This window comes from Leptonychotes weddellii, chromosome 10 (assembly GCF_054177405.1).
Source record: "Leptonychotes weddellii isolate Sample4059 chromosome 10, ASM5417740v2, whole genome shotgun sequence".
In the NCBI taxonomy this organism is placed as follows: Eukaryota; Metazoa; Chordata; class Mammalia; order Carnivora; family Phocidae; genus Leptonychotes; species Leptonychotes weddellii.
In genome coordinates, this window is record NC_138378.1 from 26,908,182 (window position 1) to 26,927,519 (window position 19,338).

Below are 19,338 nucleotides of genomic sequence, written 5' to 3' on the forward strand. Positions count from 1 at the left end.
TGCTTGGGCGAGGGCGGGGCAGGAATTCCAGCCTGGGAGCAGCCGGGTGCAGCCTGCTTACATGGTTAAAGAGCTTTGTGGGGCCAGGCGCAGGCGGGGAGCTGGCCAAGTCAGTGGGCACTGGTGGGGTCTGGACATCATCTGAATTGCTCACTGGATCACTTGTAATAAGTTTTTAAAAACAGATTATTTTTAAGATTTTATTTATTTGTCAGAAATAGAGCACAAGCGGGGGGCGGGTGGGCAGAGGCAGAGGGAGCTCCCACCACCACCACCCCGAGCAAGGAGTCTGATGCGGGACTCGATTCCAGGACCCTGGGATCATGACCTGAGCCAAAGGCAGCCACTTAACTGACTGAGCCACCCAGGTGTCCCTAAAAAAATGTTTTTAAATTGAAGAATAATCAACATTTCATCAAGGGCACACATCTTAAGCATAGAGCACAGACCCAAGGAACCACCACATAGCTCAAGATACAGGACCTTTCTAGAATCCCAGGAGGGTCTGTCATGCTCCCTCCCCATTGCCTGCACTCCAAGGGTCCCCACTGTTCTGACCTCTATCACGGTGTCGTTTCTCCTGTTCTTGAGCTTTGTCCACAAGAAATCCTACAGTTCATACTCTTATGTCTGGCTTCTTCTTTTTTGTTTTAACATTTTATTTATTTATTTGACAGAGAGAGAGCACACAAGCAGGGGGAGCTGGAGAGGGAGAAGCAGGCTCCCTGCTGAGCAAGGAGCCCAATGTGGGCCTCGATCCCAGGACCCTGGGATCATGACCTGAGCCGAAGGCAGCCGCTTAACCGACTGAGCCACCCAGGTGTCCATTATGTCTGGCTTCTTTCAGCATGATTTTGAGATTCATTTATGTTTCCTTCTGCAGGGGGTTTGTTCCTGTTCATTGCTGTATAATATCCCATATACTCCTAAATTGCATTATTCATTCTACATTTCTTTTCTTCTGGTTTTCACATTAAAAAAATTAAGATATAATTTATATGCAGTCAAATTCACCGATTTGAGTGTACGATTCTGTTCTGTGAGTTTTAACAAATGCATGCAGTTGTGTAACCACCACCACAATCAGGATTTAGAGCATTTTCATTCTGCCCTCGACAGATTACTTGGGATGATTTCAAAGGGTACTAGGAATATACCCAGGAGTGGAACTGCTGGGTCGCGGTGTGTTCCCTCAGCTTTAGCGTTTTCCCCGTGGTTGCTATAATGTTACCTTCCCACCAGCAGAGTCTGAGAGCTCTAGTTGCTCCATATGCTCAGCAAAATTGGCAGGTTTTAGTTTCTCTTAGCCAGAAAATCCGATTGTTGTATGTAGCAAAGAGCTCTCTTCAGTGCTGAACCTACACGCTATGGGGTGGCAGAGGCAAGGGTTCAAGCATTATAAACCCAGCTTGTTTTCTGACTCTCCTATATGGAAATCTTAGTCTTCAGTTTTTCCTCAAGTCAGATTCTTTAAAAAGTTAAAGTGACTCTTTGGAGTTAATTGGCTGGACGTCATTGGCTTGAATCCATCCACTGACAACAGCTCACAGCCTTCTAGAAAACTTGGATTTCTAAACAGTCTTCATCCTTGGAATTGAACACAGAGGCACCCACTTTCCAGAGGTGAGAAAACTGTTGGTGCAGAAAGGAGGGCTGTTTAGACAGGGAGGTCCACGGCCTTGTGGAATCTGGAAACAATCAGGAGAGGGAAGTTGAGTAATAATGATGGAGAAGTTGCTGGTCTACGGCCAGGAGTCATGCCTTGAGAGAACACTGCAGGATGTGGACTTGTTCACAGCCTATTGTTCAGAGAAGACAGCTGGTTATGGGACAGAAGGTAAGAAGCATTCCCACCCAACCCACACAGGGATTTGTGGGGTGCCAGGGGCTGCCCCTGCCCCACCTAGCCTGCACCCGCACACGCCCCTGGGAGGGGGTGGCTGTGAGGCTCTGAGTCAGCGGGGCCTGGGGCAGCGGGAGGGGAGGGAGCCTCACGTGGCTGGGCTTGAGCCGCCTCGTGGGGCCTCCTGGCTGTCAGCCCTGAAGGAAGCGTGGCTGTTTGAAAGGACGAATCACACATGCCCTCATCCTCCTGGAACCCAGCCAAGACAGCTTCCATGGGGCCCCGGGGCTCCCTGAGGGTGGGACGGAGCTCCCAGGGTTGGGTTGTAGAAGTTAAGAAGGGCTGGGGTTGGAGGAAGCTTATGGCCTTCTGGAGCTGGGAGCAGGGCCTGAGCCAGCCCCTGGAGTGACTGTGAGGGGACAAGGGAGAAGGGGACACACCAGGGGAAGGGAGGAGGCAGCCTAAAATCTATTGACATGCACACCTCCCTTAGCACATGTATAACATCAGGAAAGTTACTTGATCTCCCTGTGCCTCAACTTCCACATCTGTAAAATGGGGATTGTAAAGCCCCTCCTTCAAAGCCCCTTGCGGTTTGGATCAAAAGAGTTAGTGTATGTAAAGCATTCAGAACAGAGCCTGTCTACAGCAAGTGCCATACAAGAGTCTGCTAGAGCTGTTATGACTTAGGGCCAGTGTGAGGATTATAAGATCAGACAAATAAAAAGGTGGAGGCTGAAGACAATTAAAAGAGAGGGGTCCAGGCTGAGTGTTTCCTCCCTTTCTGCACATGGGCAAGCCTGGGTGATGGGTTGCAGGAGAAAAGCCCAGCTGTTGTGTGTAGGCTGGTGGCCTACTGCACCAGTCCGGGTAGCAGTTAGGAAGCTGTGGAGGGGGATGTGGTGGAGACAGAGGAGGAAGCCATCTGTGTGCCTGGTGGGGTGCTGCCGCACAGGGCAATGCCATCTCTGAGGTGGCCTAGGGAGGAGGAGGGGGACGAAAGGACAAGGCTTGTCTGACTTTGGTCCCCTTTATCCTAGGGCAACCTAATCTCAGCCTGCCGGGATTCTCAAAAAAGCAGATCCTTTCTTCTTAGTTTACTGCTCTACTCTTTAAGAAATGGCTAGACATCCTAATCAGGGAGTCATTCAAAAAATCCACTGCCTGGAGCTGACAGATTCCACCCAACTGCCCTCCCCACATCCAGAAGAAGGTGGTTGCTCGACTAGTCTGGCCTGAGGACCCAAGGTCTGTAAAGATCATCAATAAGGGTTTCCAGCTGTCAAAAACTAATGGGGCTGTCTCCAAGGAGTGAGCTCCCTGTCCTTGGAGGTGTGTAAGCAGGACCTGGGGGTTGGTCCTGATGTCCAGGAGAAGCAGGAGAACTTCCCAAGCCAGACTGCCCACCAGCGATTCAGGACACTGCTGTGGCTTGGGTAGTTGGGGAATGGAACCTGCTTTCCAAATTGAATCAGTGTCAGTCACTGTGCACACATCGCATTGGTGAGCACCAAGGGGTACTGGAAAAGGGGCATTGTGGGGTAGGCCTCGATCTGACGTGGGCAGACAGCTGTGGAGGGTAGGAGTCTGGGGAAGGGGCCAATGCAAGAGGCTGTAGGCATACCAGCCGCCCACCCCAATTCAGAGGACCCCTGAGAAAAGCATGGCTGGGGAGTGGGGTGATGGGCACCTCTGTCCACAGCCAGAGGGACAGAGCCCTCTGTCCACAGCCACTTCTAGACAGGTTGGCCAGGCCTTAAATCCAGCTACTTGCTTCCAGCTCCTCTAATTTTTTTTTGTAGTGCTTTGTTTAATTTTACTTTTCTTCCTTCTCTACTCAGTTTCTGTCTCTACCTCTCTCTCTCTCTGTCCATATCCCACAAACCTATGTCTGGACCCACTGTATGCCTGGCCGGCCGCAATCTATAGGGTAACCACTATGAAAGCCTCTGTGTGCATGCACACAAGAACTTGCAACACCTGCTACCTCCATCACACTCAGACTGTTCCATTTTGTCTTCAGGGCAGGTCTGATAACTCCAAGAAGCACTGGGACTCCCATCAGACCAGAAGGCCCCACTTGCTTTCCAGTGCTGACCAACACCTCTCTGACACCTTTTCCTATCCTGCCTCTGTATTAATGGTTGTCAACATTTATTGACTTACTGAGTGCCTACCGCATGCCAGGCAACACCCTGACCTCTTCACATGCTGCCTCACTTAGGAATGAATTAGTCTGTAGGTCACAGCAACCGCACACAGCTGTTCAGCAAAGTCAACATGTGTGCTCTTCCCTCAGGAAGAAGGCTCTGCAGCATCTTGGGGGACCCAGGTTCCTTCCTGCCTTGCTGTCCTCAGCACAGAGCTTTTGACCTGGAAGGCACAGGTTGGCCGAGGGCTGCAAAAAGTCAGGAATGGCACCTGACTCTGCTCTGCTATTTATCAGGACACCACCTCCATCTGGGTCTTCCACAGCCCTCCACGGTAGTGGCTCAGATTAGCTTCTCACTGCTGTCTCCTTCACATACCTCACACAAGGCCAGCCAGCCCCTCAGTGGCCTGGGACTTGGAGTGGATTCACTGCCCAAGGAGTGGACAAAGGCTAGAATACTGTGTTCCAGATGCCAGGTGGCCCCAAGCAACCAGAGCCCTCTGCCAGCTCTCTGCTGTAATCAGCTAGCAGACTCGGGTTCTGGCTGAGAGTGATAGGGACCAGGAACCAGGAACTGAGCCAACATGACATGACCCCCAGCCTTGTGACTGAGTCCCCACACCGTCCCTGGGCCTGCCCCTCCCATCTACAAATATATGTATGTGTTGTACCTGTGGTCAAAATGCCCACATGCCCTGGTCCACCCACTGGCCACCTCCTCTAGCCTTTCTTCAGTGTCCCCCTGCCCACGTCCTATGGTTAGAGGGGCCCAGAATACATGCCCTGCCCTTGGAAGGGTCCTGGCTCCAGGGTCCCTGCCTGAGCTGCCCTGCCCTTCATTTCTTCAGTCACCAAGAAGAAATGGCCCTGGGGAAGGAGGATGAGTACCATAGCCTGGGTATGCTCCATGGGAAACATCACCACCACAGGCAGACCCTCAACAATGGGTGCAAAGGGGGCAACTGAATGCTAATGGGCAGTCCAGGCAAGAAGGTTTCCCCTAAGTTTTGGTCTGAGCACATTTTGAAGGGCAAACGAAGGGTAGGAAAGGGCATTCCAGGCTGAGGGAACAGCCAGTGTGGAGGCTCTGAGGCACAGAACACTGGGAATCTTGAGCCGTTCACACGCCAAGAGGTAAAAGAGAAGGTAGGCAGTGAGGCTCAGGACAGACCTTGCAGGGCCCCAAACACCTCTGGGCTGAGCCTCTAATTGGGGCTATTATCCCACCGCTTGGCTCTGGAGGCTGGTGCCTGGCAGTGCCCCTTTCAGTCTTAAGTAAGTCTCTTCACTATACTTTTGATGGTCTCCCTCAAAGACGGGTCACCTTGTCAGAAGCGGGAATATGAAAGGAAAAACTGGTCAGCCTGCTAAACCCTACGGGGCTTCACTGGGCCCAACGAAGTGACTCACCTGCCAGGGACACAACGGCTGGTGACAGGGGTGGGTTCAAATTTTAATCGTTCTACTCCAAAACGAAGCCTGGTCTTAACCCGCTGCGGGAATCCACAACCCCAAACCCTCCCCCACCAACTGCCTAAACATGCATCTTTCCCCTAAAGTCACAATTTCCACAAGTAAAGCCCAGGCATCTGCATTTTAACAGGCACCCCAGTGACTCTCACGCATACTGGCCAGTTCGAGAACGGGCCCTGCACTTTTAGGCCCCACGAGCCTCGCCCCCCCCCCCCCGGCCTTTTCCGGAAGGTTCACACGCCGGGCCGCTGCGCCCCCTCGCGGTCGCCGGGGGCGGTGGCCTGGGGCGAGGCAGGTTCAGGCCTCCGAGCGGGACCCCTAACGCCGGGTCTGGGAATAGCCCGCGGGGCCCCGCTGGGAGTTCGAAGCAAGGGGTCTTTGGTCGGAAGGCGAAAGCCGCCCGTGCCGGGGGGCCAGGCGTCAGAATACCACCCCTCCCCACTTCCGGAAGAGTACAACTGACGTGACCCGACGTGGGGGCCTCGCCCTCGCCCCCGCCCCCCATGCGCGCGTCAGCTCGTGCGCGCGCCCGCGACTGGCGTGCGCAGGTGCCCGGGAGCCGCGCAGCCGCCATTGCTCTCCTACTGCGGAGTGGAGCGGCCTGTTAGCAGAAGTCCGCGGGCAGGAAAGGAAGGGTATGACGCCAGGAGGACAGCGGCCCCGGGGCTGAAGGGGCAGCACACTCAGGGCGGGGTGCTCTGCTTAGGTCTGTTTGACTGGAGCAAGGAACTACAACTCCCTAAATGCACTGCGCCGCTGGCTGGCGCGAGGCAGTGACGTGAGGGTTTTGGTCACTACCATTTCTCGTGGGGGGGGGAAGACGGTGGCGAAGGCTGATGACGCGCTCTTCGTGAGGCTGGAGGGTCACCGGAGGTCAGCCCAGGGTCAGCGGGCTGCCGGTCTCAAAGCGCCTTCGCGAACCTTCCGTGCTTGACCAATTTAAACGGACGGTCTACTTACCCTTAATTACAGATCCGGATATTTGCTTCCTGTTTGCCCCGCTGCCTCCCCACCCCGGGCCGGCAACTGAGCCAGGCGGACGCTACTGTTAGTAGTAGTATCGTTATTTAGTAGACTTTATTTTTAAGTAATCTGAAACTTGTAGAAAACTTAAGGAGTTTTCTTGTAAAGAACTACCTTACACCCTTTGATAATTAAGTTAGCCGCAGCTACGATGCCGCTTTACCTGTGTATTTAGAGGTACTTCAGTGTGTATTTTCTAAAAACGAGGACATTCTCCTACATCCAGAATCAGGTAACACTGATCAAGACTATTACCTAAAATGTTTGCAGTTGTCCTAATAATGCTGTATGTTGAAACTACCCTTTTCTTGGCTGGGGACCCCATCACAGGTGCGTTCAGCTGCCCTGTCCTTAGTCTCAGTCAGTCTGGAGCAGCTCCCCGGCGTCCCTTGACTCTCATGACTTTGACACTTTTGAAGATTCCTGGCCATTTGTTTTGTAGAACCGGGTTTGGGGTTGCCTGAGATATCTTCACCCTTTGACTCTGTTGTGGACAGAAGTGCTGGGGACCAGACGCCATTATTCAGAGGCAGGGAGTGCGTCTTGGGTGGTGGAGGGGGACCAGTGACCAACCACAGCAGCCTCCGGACATGCTCCCAGGTTTTGTGGTTGCCTGCGCTGCTGGGCTTTCACACTCATCTCACCGAGGTCTCTGGCTTCCCTGTAGTGCCCACCCGGAGCCATGGTCCACGCTTTCCTCATCCACACCTTGCGGGCTCCACAGGCCCAGGATACGGGCCTTTGCCGAGTGCTCTACTCCTGCGTCTTTGGTGCCGAGAATTCACCCGATGACCCACGACCACATGGTGCTGAGCGGGACAGGCTCCTCCGAAAGGAGCAGATTTTGGCTGTGGCCAGGTGACACAGGCTTTCGTTGAACACGTGTCTGATTGTGACAGGTTTTGTGGGGGGGGGGGGTGTACAGAGAATCAGACTAAAAAGCAGAAAGTTTGAGTAGTGTTTCCACAATCATCCACAGTTGTTCAGAACTATGTGAGAAGGGGTTAAAGAAATAATAATGCTATTGTCATCATCATTACAATTATAGCTAGCATTAACTGAGCTTATACATATGTGCTAAGTGTTCTGAGTATTTCATGTATATGAACTCATTAATTCTTTTAACAGTCTATTGAGATAGATACAGTTATTATCCCCACCTTACAGATAAACTGAGGTACAGGCACAGGAACTTAACCTGCCCAAGGTTTTGCAGCTAGAACATGGCAGAGCTGGGATTTGAGTGTAGGCAGGCAAACCTTGGAACAGATTAAACATGCTTTGCAGTGCAGGACTTCTCAGGGCTGTTAGTATATGTGTAGGTTTTATGAATCCCTAAGGAGGAGAGAGAATGTGGTACATGGGAACTCTGAGCCCAGAGCCTCCTGAAAGCCTGGGATCCACAGAGAATAGTTTGGGAAACACTGTTTCAGATGTGGTGGCTGGCCTTGGACCTTCCCATCCCAGACCCAGATGGAGCCAGCAAGTTCCAGAATCTCTTTGCCTCTCTGCATTCTGTGGCTGGTTGGGAGGGGGGCGGGCAGGGGATTAACATTCTGGGGCAGCCCTGTGCTAGTCTTTTGCCGTCCCTTTTTTTCCTCTGGGTCTCCACCCCCCTCCCATGGCACAGAAAACCAAAGGCCTTTAAAACCAGCCTGTGCACAGCCCAAATTAGAAGATGATTCAGGAGGGATCAGAGTGTGATTTCAAAAGCCTAAATGGCCAAGTGGAAAGTCTTTTTTGTTTGGATTGGGTTGCAGGGTGAGATGGGGGGTGGAGAGGTTGGACAGCCCAGCTGAACATGGCTTTTACTTCTCATGGCTTGCTTTTCTTTATGTTAGGGAGGCCTCTGTGAAGCTGGTGGGGGCAGGGTCTTTTTCCCCTGGTGCCCTTCCCTGGCCCAAGGGGCTGTGTTCAAAACCTGCCTTCTCATGAACACATGGAGTGAAAGGGTTCAGGACCTGGAGGCAGGAGCCTGGATTCCTGTCATGGCTCATGCTTCTGCTCTGTGGTCTTACAGTCTCTCTGGGGCTCAGTTTCTACATCTGAGATAATGGAGTTAATAGCAGTTCTGAGGGTGGTCATGAGGATGACAGAAGTCAGTGACCCACCCACTCTCCCCAGGCAGGTGGAATCCATGTGCCGGCTGCAGCAGCAGGCATCTGGCCGGACCCTCATGGACCTGCAGCCTCAGTCCTCAGATGAGCCAGTGCCCCTGCATGAAGCCCCCCTTGGGGCCTTCCGCCTGGCAGCAGGGGACCCTTTCCAGGAGCCTCGGACAGTGGTATGGCTGGGCGTGCTCTCATTAGGCTTCGCCCTGGTGCTGGATGCCCACGAGAACCTGCTACTGGCTGAGGGCACGCTCCGGCTGCTGGCACGCCTCCTCCTCGACCACCTCCGGCTGCTGACCCCCAGCACCAACCTCCTGCTTCGGGCTGATCGCATTGAGGGCATCCTTGCCCGCTTCCTGCCCCATGGTCAACTGCTCTTCCTTAATGACCAGTTTGTCCAGGGTCTGGAGAAGGAATTCAGTGCTGCGTGGCCCCGCTAACCACTCCCTGGGATGGGACTTCCTGAGAGGGCAAGGAGGGAGGACAGGGACGGATGGACACACACACAGCCAGGTGAAGCTTGGCATCGGCCTCCTTCCCAGCCTGCTCCCAGCCTAGGTGTGGTACCACACCCAGGACAAGTGGACACCACAAGCTGGCAGGAAAGGGGGCTGGGCGAAGGGTGGTGGGGAGGAATCCCAGAACATCTTGTGCCTGGAGGTGCCATGTGACTCATTCATACTGCTGCAGTGGGCCAGCCCCACCTGTCCTTGACCCCGGTTTCTCCCATCTCCGGCAGCCAGCCCCAAAAACAGTCCAGCAGTTGCTAGTGTTGGAGCATGAGGAGCGGAACTCAGCCCACTTTCTCCTTCCAAGCCCACAGTCATGGCAGTGCAAAGGGAATCTGAGACTCCCAGGGTGGGGGAGCTGGCTGCAGCCTTTGCACCCACTTAGGCAACGTTATCAACAAGGATTTTGTCAGTGAGGGCCTGTTCGGTGTCCAGCCCCACCGTAGTTCCCAAACATGTCATTCATTCAGCAGGGGGATTCTGTAGCTCATTTTGGGCGCAGCCCTTGCCCACCAGGCAGCTTTGAGATAATCACAGGTTTCCTTCGTCTGCAGGGAGAGAAGGTACCATCAGGTGGGTGCAAGAGGTCTGGCCAGGATGAAGTTGTCTTTCTCGTTTTGAATTAAAAGCACTGATTGTATGATTTCATGCTCCCGTTTCTGTAAGTTTGGCTAATGCATATTTGCTTTGATGAATACTTGCCTCTTTATATGGCCCTGAGCTGGGTACCCAAGCCTTCATGGTCCAGAGATGCCCCCAAGAAGCATCTTGGGAGGTTTCCACCTCTCGTGCCCCACATCACCCCTGTCTCCGTGTGTGCCTCCTTTGGATGGTAGCACTTGTTTTCTATACCAAAATGTGCTGGGTTGGTTTGGATTTCTGAGAAGCAGAGTCTGAGATAAGGATTAGGTACAAGCGGTTTACGTGGGAGGTGATCCCAGGAAGCACTGGAAGGGGAGGCAATCCATACAAGTACATTATCAAGTGTGGGTAGGGTGCTTCATGCCTCTGGGGACCTGTAATACAACAGTCACCTCTGAATGACCTCAGGGGAGGGGTCAGGGGCTGTGGATGTTTGTCTGCCATTCCCTTCAGTCAGTGGTTGTGAGTTGGTCCTAGGGCAAAAAACTTAAGATTGATTGTTAGACATTCCTATTCTCTGAATATCTAGACCATTCCCCCCCAAAGGGGTCTTCTTACTCCTAGCTCCTGCTGGAACCTCAGCCTCCCATCAACTTTCAGGCTGCTCCCTTCTTTCTTTTTTATTAAAAATTGGTTTTCTTTCTTTTTATCATAAAATACATGTAACATAAAATTGACCATTTTAACCATTTTTAAGTGTACAGTTTAGTGGCATTAAGTACAGTCAGAACATTGTTTCTAGCATGTTTTCATCATGTGAAGCTGAAACCATGCGCCCATTAAGTAGTATCTCCCCATGCTTCCTTCTGCGCACTCTGTGCTTAGTAGCCTTGTTTCATTCGTGTTCATTCCCCCCTGTCCTGTTCATACTGAGCAGAGTAGGGCCTCATCCCCTACTCAGCTTGGCTCCAGGCCTGCCTGTTGATGACATACCTGTGCCCACTTGAAAAAGAGAAAGAAAAAGACTGTTCTGGGTCTCCATCTGCAGCAACTCAAAGCACATGTTCAATTCTGCTTTGAACTCACAAACTCTTACAGGACATGATTAAATTCTCAAGCAAGAATCCCTTCCCCACTAATGTTTGTAGGCTGGAGGGGACCATAGAAAGAGCTATCCTTCCAGACATGAATTATATATACCCCTTAAAAAGCAGATATAGCTGTTCTAACTTTTTATCAGTTTTCTCCACCCTCCCCCATTACATATGTTTATTTGTGTGTTACTTAGTTTAATGTTTCTTTTTCCCATCAGGCTGTGACCTCCATCCAGGAAGATTCACATTGTGTCTCTTGTTTTCCACAATTAAAGGTAGCACCTGGCACATAACAGGCACCCAAAATATATTAAACAAATGAATGGATGAATGAGTAGGTGTTTTATAGGAGACCCTTGGGGCCAGGGACTCTGCAACATCACCATGTAACAACTTCTTTCTCCTGGGAAGCAGATAGAAACAACACACTGCCTCTGTTATCTCTCAAGGATGGTACACCCAGGACCACTCGTCCCTTTCCCAGATGATAAGCTGCTTGTTACAGCAAAGGGAGCAGTGATGTAGCATTTCCAAGTATCCTACTACGAGCTCCTGGTTTCAGAACTTAGGCTGGGTTGCTTTCTACATTGCTGTTAAAGGGAAGGAATGATCTTTCCCTTCAGTGTACTCAAAGAGGTGAGCGTTTTGTTTGGGTGTTAGCACAGGCCTATGATTTCTGCCCCAGGGAAAGGTGAGTAAAAGAGTGGCCAGAACTCCTCCTCTGCCTGAAAGAATCGCCTGGGTTTATGAAGCCTGGCAGTGGTCAGAGTAACACCTTCTATGTCCACCCCAATGATTCAGGCCACAGCAGCTTGAGGGCCCAGAAATCTTTGGCCCAGCAAAGATTCTGCCTTCAGCTAGAGTTAGCAGCCCAGCATTTACTCTCTGGGGATTGCTTGGGGTGGATACTTGATCAAAAGTAAAAGGACATTAAAACCCCTTGACAAATGTTTGTTTCAGTAAATAAGATATTTAAGTGGCATTATGCATAAATGATAATCTGAGGTATCTCCTCGTGATACGAAAACATCCATCATTTCTTTTAGTGACCACGTCTCAGATTCTGCTGATACCATTGTCGCTTGTGGCCAACATTTAAAAAGGAAGGAAATTACAAAAGGCAGTTTTGGAACTGGGGGATGATGGGTATGTTCATTATCTTGATTGTGATGATGGTTTGGCAGGTGTACATGTATTGTCAAATCTCATCAGATTGTACACTTTAAATATGTGTAGCTGTCAGGAGATACAGAATCCCACCAACAGAAAGAGCCCTGGGTGCCCACTGAGAAAGAGGAAATGTGTAATAGTTCAATGACTGTATTTCAGTATAATTGGGATTTTTGGGTAATCCTATGTATTTTTAAATTCCGTTAAAAACACTACTCTGGGGTGCCTGGGTGGCTCAGTTGGTTAAGCGACTGCCTTCGGCTCAGGTCATGATCCTGGAGATCCCGGGACTCCCGGGATCGAGTCCCGCATCGGGCTCCCTGCTCGGCAGGGAGTCTGCTTCTCTCTCTGAACCTCCCTCCTCTCATGCTCTCTATCTCATTCTCTCTCTCAAATAAATAAATAAATAAATAATCTTTAAAAAAAAAACCAAAAAAAACACTACTCTGGCCTCCGGACTTTACCAGACAATCCAAGGAGTCATTGGCCTGAACCAGGTTAAACACCCATGCTCTAAAGAAACAGAATAGCCTTATACATGAGATGAGACCCTTGTGTTCTGGCCTACAGGGCCTCTTGTACAGGCCAGTCCCCATCTGGCTGCCCCAGAAGGAAGCCAACCAGGGGATGTGCACAGAACTTCCCGGTGCTTTTCATTGCCTCATTCTTTTTTTTTTTTTTTTTTAAAGATTTTATTTATTTGACAGAGATAGCAAGAGAGGGAACACAAGCAGGGGGAGTGGGAGAGGGAGAAGCAGCCTTCTTGCTGAACAGGGAGCCTGACTCGGGACTCGATCCCAGGACCCTGGGACCATGACCTGAGCCGAAGACAGACACTTAATGACTGAACCACCCAGGTGCCCCTTATTGCCTTATTCTTAATGCAAACAGTGTTCACCAGACATTAGAGGAAAGACTGCCAACGCAAAAAAGAAACTAAGCAAACAGCAAAAAAATGGCTTTAGAGGAAAACCATGCAGGGAACAGTAGAAAAAAAAAATTTTTTTTAAGCCTCTCTAATTACTATTCTCAGTAATTAGATTCAAGAAGATCTCACATCCATAAGGTTTGCCTTATGGAACAACAGAGAATGAGTTCTCAGAAAGTAAAGATACTGCTTACATTAAACATTAATTTGAAGATCTGGAAAATAAAGGAACCTGGGAAACAGGACAAGATAAAGGAACAGAAAAGGTAAGAGTCAGGGAATCTTGTTGCTTGTTGAAAAGAAAGAGGGTACTTGGGATTTGCTGGCTGGTTCCAGGAGTGGGGGGTATGGTGGGTGTCATGGACTAGTGCAGTTGATTGCCCTGACTTCTCATTCCACCCTTTATTCACACCCTTGCACTGTGGCTTTACATCACATTCTGGAAGAGGTGGAAATCTATTCCCACTGCCCCTGAATCTGGGCCAGCCTTAGTGTCTAGCTTCAGCCAGCAGAATGTGGCAGAAATGATGTGCTATATTGGAGCTGAGGCCTAAAGAGCGTTTGGAGCTCTCTCTTGGAAAGCTGCCCCAGCCATCATGAAAACAAGCCTAGGTTGGCTTGCTGGAGAGTGAGAGATCACATGAACAGTGGTGATCCATCCCAGCTGAGCCCATCTTCGGCCAGTCAGTTCCCAACAGATTCGGTAACCAGCATGAATGAGCCCAACAACTAAGATGAGAACTGCCTAGCTAAGCCCAGTACCAAATCACCAATCTGCAGAATTGTGAGCTAAATAAATGGTTGCTATTTTATTTATTTATTTATTTATTTATTTATTTATTAATTAAAGATTTTATTTATTTATTTGAGAGAGAGAGAGCACAAGCAGGGGGGAATGGTAGAGGGAGAAGCAGGCTCCCCGCTGAGCAGGGAGCCCGATGCGGGACTCGATCCCAGGACCCTGGGATCATGACCTGAGCCGAAGGCAGACACTTAATGGACTGAGCCACCCAGGCGCCCAATGGTTGCTATTTTAGTCAGTTACATTTTGGGATAGCTTTTTTACTCAGCAAAAGCCAATTGATAAAAACCAGCTCCCCCCCTACCTCCTTACAGGGTGCTCTCCTATATTCTGCAGAGGCTGGAAAGTGGAAGAATACACTTACTAGACACCTTTGCAGCTAGAATTAAGAATACAAAATGAGGGGTGCCTGGGTGGCTCAGTCTGTTGGGCATCAAACTCGTGATTTGGGCTCAGGTCATGATCCCATGGGTCATGGGACCAAGTCCTCCGTTGGGCTTTGTGCTCAGCAGGGAATCTGCTTGGGATTCTCTCTCTCTGCCCCTCCTCCTCCTCACATGCTCTCTCTCAAATAAATCAGTCTTTAAATATATAAATGTGCACAGAACTACAAATATATATTTAAAGTGAGATCTGACAATTAGATGCCCCATCAGAGATTTGGGGGGGTGGAGGCCATCTTCCTGCTGCCACTTCTGCTGAGTGCAAGGACACAAATATGTGAGGGTCTAGAGCCAGTCTCAGCAGCCAGACTTGGCATTCCTGCATTGACTAGACATTGAGACAGAGCCGGGTGGAGCTGGGGATGGCAGCAGGGGCCTCCTCACTTCTGACTGTGGTTATGATGATGTGCTCTTACTCCCTTGGCAGCCTCTTGCTGCCTGCAGCACCCCGCCCCCCTCCAATTTTGAAACAAACGAATTCTCTGTATTAAATTCCTTCCTGTGGGGAAAAAAACTGACCATGTTAAGTGTTGGTGAAGTAGAGGACTGAACTGAATCACCTGAAACTATCAGTACACCGCTGATGGGAGTGTAAAGTGATGCAACCACTTTTGGGGAATTGCTTGGAAGCTTTTTTTTTTTTTTTTAAGTAGGCTCCATGCCCAATGTGGGGCTTGAACTCACGACCTTGAGACCAAGAGTCACATGCTCTACCAACTGAACCAGCCAGGCACTCCTGGAAGCTTCTAATAAAGCTAAACGTACCCTATCGTCCAGCAATTTTTAAATGAGGGCTTAACTCCAGAAAAAGATTTATACGTGAATGTTCATAGCAGCTTTATTGCTAGTAGCCCAAACCCGGAGAAGGCCAAATATTCCATAGAAAATAGAACGAATAAACAAATTGTGATATATTCATATAATAGGATACTAAACAGCAACGGAAGAACAAATTCCTGATACATGCCAACAACAGACAAATGTCAAAAACATGTTGAGTAGGAGTGCCTGGCTGGCTCAGTCAGTGGAGCATGCAAATCTGAGTTCGAGTACCCCATTAGGGGTAGAGATTACTAAAAAAAAAAAAAAAAAAAAAAGCTGGGTGAAAGATGCTAGACACAAAACAGCATGTATTATTTGATTTCGTTTATATTAAATTCAGGAACAGGCAAAAACTAAACTATGATGTTGGAATAAGAATAATGAATTGGGGTTAAGATCGATAAAGAGGTGCAAGGGAACTTTCTGGAGAGACAGAAATATTCTAGATTTTGATCCAGGTGCTGGTTACACAGGTGTTTACTTAGGTAAAAATCAAGTGGCACACTTAAGATTGATACATTTCACAGAATTATGCTTCAAGAAACAAAGCCCTTTCTTGCGCAACATAACTACAGTTGTTCTGTTTTCTGCACTGGTTCCAGATCCTAGGGGAGGGGCCCTAGGACAAGAGACATCAAGAGGGTCTGAAAGCAAGCACGGCAGCAGCAGTGTGGCAGAAAGCTGGGGCCATGGAGGGATGTGATCAAGGGACGGCTCCTGTATTGGGGGAGGTCTGTGAATTTTAGGAACTCTGGTAGCTTGGAAGGCACATCCTGCCCATGCACTCATTTGCTTGTTTTCCCACAAATTTCAGGTAAATGTCTGTTGCCAAGCAACTTCCGTCAGTGGTTCTCGGGAAGGACGGGCAGGAGAGCAGTGCCTGAGTGGCAGGTGCCCAGCAAACAATGGCCTGAGGCTGATGAAGGGCCATGCTGACTGACCACAGGGACTGAGCCCCGGAGAAGCCACCTGCAGCAGGAACTGACCCACAAGCTGACACGGGCCACGCCCTCTTCTCCTGAGACCACTGAAAGGTAAGGTGAGCTTATACCAGACCCTGTCATGTCCAGAGATCTCAAGTGGCTGGTCAAGTATAACTCCTGGAAGCCGGAGGACTCAGAGGCCCTGTATTGCAGGAAAGGAAATACTAGAAGACACTGGAGTGGGGCGCCTGGGTGGTTCAGTCAGTTAAGCATCCAACTCTTGATTTCTGCTCTGGTGGTGATTTCAGGGTCATGGGGTCCAGCCCCCTGTGGGCTCTGCGCTCAGCAGGGAGTCTGCTTGGGATTCTTTTTCTCCCTCTGCCCTTCCCCCCCCCCCAGCCTCTCATGTCTCTCTCTTTCTGATAAATAAATCAATCTTAAAAAAAAAAGAAAAGACGACACTGGAGTATCACTAGCAGTTTCTCTTGAGAGGTAGCCTTAGGAGTACAGATTTTCGTTTTCTTCATCAAGCATTTCTGGTTTTCCCCATATTAACTATATAAGCATATAATTTTTCCTCAGCTTTACTGAAAATATATTAATTTTTTTGTAATGAAATTGGCAGTGTGAAAAATAAAATAGTTTAAATAATAGCAGTTTAAAAACTTATCTGAAACAAGGTTGTAAAGGCAGGGCTTATATTTTGTTTTTCAGTCTTGGAGAGTTCCCTGAAGGGACTCAGACATGAGAACATTTCCCTTTTTGGGGCCTTTGGGGCCATCTGTCACTATTCTTTGGGCCTGACTCTGCTCTCTGGGGGGAAACGTGAGCTGGTGGCCGCAGAGTCGATACATAAGAGCTATAGCCCTCCTAGAGTAGCACTGGCTAGGGGACTTGGGCCATCTGTTTGGTTATGAGCTTTAAAATGGAGGGGGACCTCCACAGGCCCTCACTGGAGGGGTGGGGGTGTGCACCTGGGATATAAATCACTCTCTTGCCCTTCCACTAATAATTGGACAGCAATCAATAAACCCTACTCACAGAGAGATAGAGACAAATCTAGAAACAGACTCTTAACTATAGGGTACAAACTGATGGTTACCAGAGAGGAGGTGGGTGGGAGATGGGTGAAACAAGTGATAGGGATTAGGGAGTGCACTTGTTGTGATGAGCCCTGGCTGACGTATGAAAGTGCTGAATCGGGCGCCTGGGTGGCTCAGTCGTTAAGCGTCTGCCTTCGGCTCAGGTCATGATCCCAGGGTCCCGGGATCGAGTCCCACATCAGGCTCCCTGCTTCGCGGGAAGCCTGCTTCTCCCTCTCCCACTACCCCTGCTTGTGTTCCCTCTCTCACTGTCTCTCTCTCTGTTGAAAAATAAATAAAATCTTTAAGAAAAAAAAAAAAGAAAGTGCTGAATCACTATATTGTACACTTGAAACTAATATAACACTGTATGTTAACTAAATGGAATTTAAATAAAAACTTCAAAAGCCCCCAAAATGAACTCTACTCATGAAATAGGGTGGAATGCAGTCAACAGTAAAAGGTAAATTAATATAAATAGCCAGATAGGGATGATTTTACATTTAATTTACTTTAAAAATTTTCATTTTGAAATAATTTCAGACTTACAAAACAGTTGCAAAATAATAAAATGTTTACATCTTACATAACCATAGTACAATGATCAAACCCAGAAAATTAACACAGATGGAGTATTAGTAATTAATCCAAACTCTTAGTAGGATTTCCTCATTTGTCTCACCAGTGTCCTTTTTTTGTTTTCAGGGTCCAATTCAGGATCTCCCATTGCTTTCAGTTGTTCTATCTCTTTATTCTGGTTTAATCAGGAATAGTTCCTCAGTCTTTCCTTGACATTTTTGGAGAGTTATTCTGTAAATCAGTGCTGTCCAGTGTACCTTTTTAAAAAACTCTCCAATAGAATTTTCTGCAGTGATAGAAATGCACAGTATCTGTGCTGTACACTATGGCAGCCATTAGCCATATAAAAATAGCATTTGAAACGTGGCTCGTGGGGCTGAGGAACTGAGTTTTACATGGTATTTAATTTGTGGGAAATGGCCACCGTGCAAAGTGGCTACTGTATTGAACTAGACACCTGTTGAATGTCCCACATTTGGGTTTTGTTTTTGTTTTTGTTTAGATTTTATTTATTTATTTGAGAGAGAGAAAGAGAGGGACAGAGAGAGCACAAGCAGAGGGAGCGATAGGCAGAGGCAGAGGGAGAAGCAGACTCCCAGCCGAGCAGGGGAGACCCCAGGCGGAGCTCGATCCCAGGACCCCAAGACCACGACCCGAGCCAAAGGCAGACACTCAACCAACTGAGCCACGCAGGCGCCCTGAGAGTTAGTGTTTAATGGGTAGAGAGTTTCAGTTGGGGAATGTACAAGTAACATACACGGATTCCAGTTTCTCCACATCCTTGCCAACGCTCGTTATTTTCTTGTTTGTTGGTTTTATAATAGCCATCCTAAAGGTTTATATCTGCTATAGACCAAATGTTTATGTCCCCCCCCATACATAGTTTGAAACCCAATCCCCAATGTGATGGTATTTGGGGGTGGTATCTTTGGGAGGTGATTTGGGTCATAAGGGTTTAGCGCTCATGAATAGAATTAGTGCTCTTTTAAAAGAGACCCCAGAGAGCTCCCTTGCTCCTTCCACCACGTGAGATCACAGCAAGAAGACTGTGTCTCTGAAGCAGCAAGTGAGCCCCTATGAGACACCAAATCTGCTGGCACCTTGATCTTGGACTTCCCAGCTTCCAGAACTAGAAGTAAGTGCTTGTTGTCTGAGCCTCCCAGTGTATGGTTTTTTGGTTATAGCAGCCCAAATGGACTAAGATAGTATCTCATTGTATTTTTGAGGAAGATGCATTTTTTTTTTTTTAATACAAGGGTAGAGACAAGGGTGATAACTGCATTTGGAAGCCAGTCACCACACTCCACACCACCAGTTTAGTAAGAACTGCCATTTTCTGATTCTTTTAATCTCTCTTAAAACCAGGAAAAATAAACCTCGACCTGGTTATTGTGAGAGTATTTAGTGGGCTCTAATCTATATGACTTTAAGCCTGTACCTGAACACAGTGGGGGCTCAATAGTTGCTGGTTTCTGCCCCAAGCAGAGGAAGGGCCAGGCAGTTGGCAAGCAGTGTGGGAAGGTGCCTACCCCAGACCCTTGGGCAGAGAAGCCTTTCCCACACAGCACTCAAGACCCACACCCAGGGGGCGCCTGGGTGGCTCAGTCCTTGGGCGTCTGCCTTTGGCTCAGGTCATGATCTCCTGCGTCCTGGGATCAGAGCCCAGCGTAGGGCTCCCTGCTCTGCAGGGAGTCTGCTTCTCCCTGTCCCACTTCCCCTGCTTGTGTTCCCTCTCTCGCTGTGTCTCTCTCTGTCAAATAAATAAGTAAAATCTTAAAGCAACAACAACAACAAAACAACAA

General features: G+C 49.0%; 1 protein-coding gene across 6 annotated transcripts; it reads left to right on the forward strand.

Annotated features, from left to right (window-relative positions):
• The first annotated feature begins 1,624 nt into the window (after positions 1–1,624).
• AP5S1 (adaptor related protein complex 5 subunit sigma 1) lies at positions 1,625–9,754 on the forward strand. Of its 6 annotated transcripts, none has more exons than XM_081833160.1 (4): positions 5,997–6,103; positions 6,441–6,723; positions 7,159–7,349; positions 8,616–9,754. In XM_081833160.1, the coding sequence occupies exons 3-4, from the start codon at positions 7,174–7,176 to the stop codon at positions 9,040–9,042; spliced, it is 603 nt and encodes a 200-aa protein (XP_081689286.1). In that variant the 5' UTR covers positions 5,997–6,103; positions 6,441–6,723; positions 7,159–7,173; the 3' UTR covers positions 9,043–9,754. The 6 variants fall into 6 exon arrangements, with proteins under 6 accessions (XP_030879051.1, XP_081689286.1, XP_081689287.1 ...); XM_081833161.1 differs by having other exon boundaries at positions 6,441–6,515; XM_031023191.2 differs by lacking the exons at positions 5,997–6,103; positions 6,441–6,723 and adding an exon at positions 1,625–1,837.
• The last annotated feature ends 9,584 nt before the right edge of the window (positions 9,755–19,338 follow it).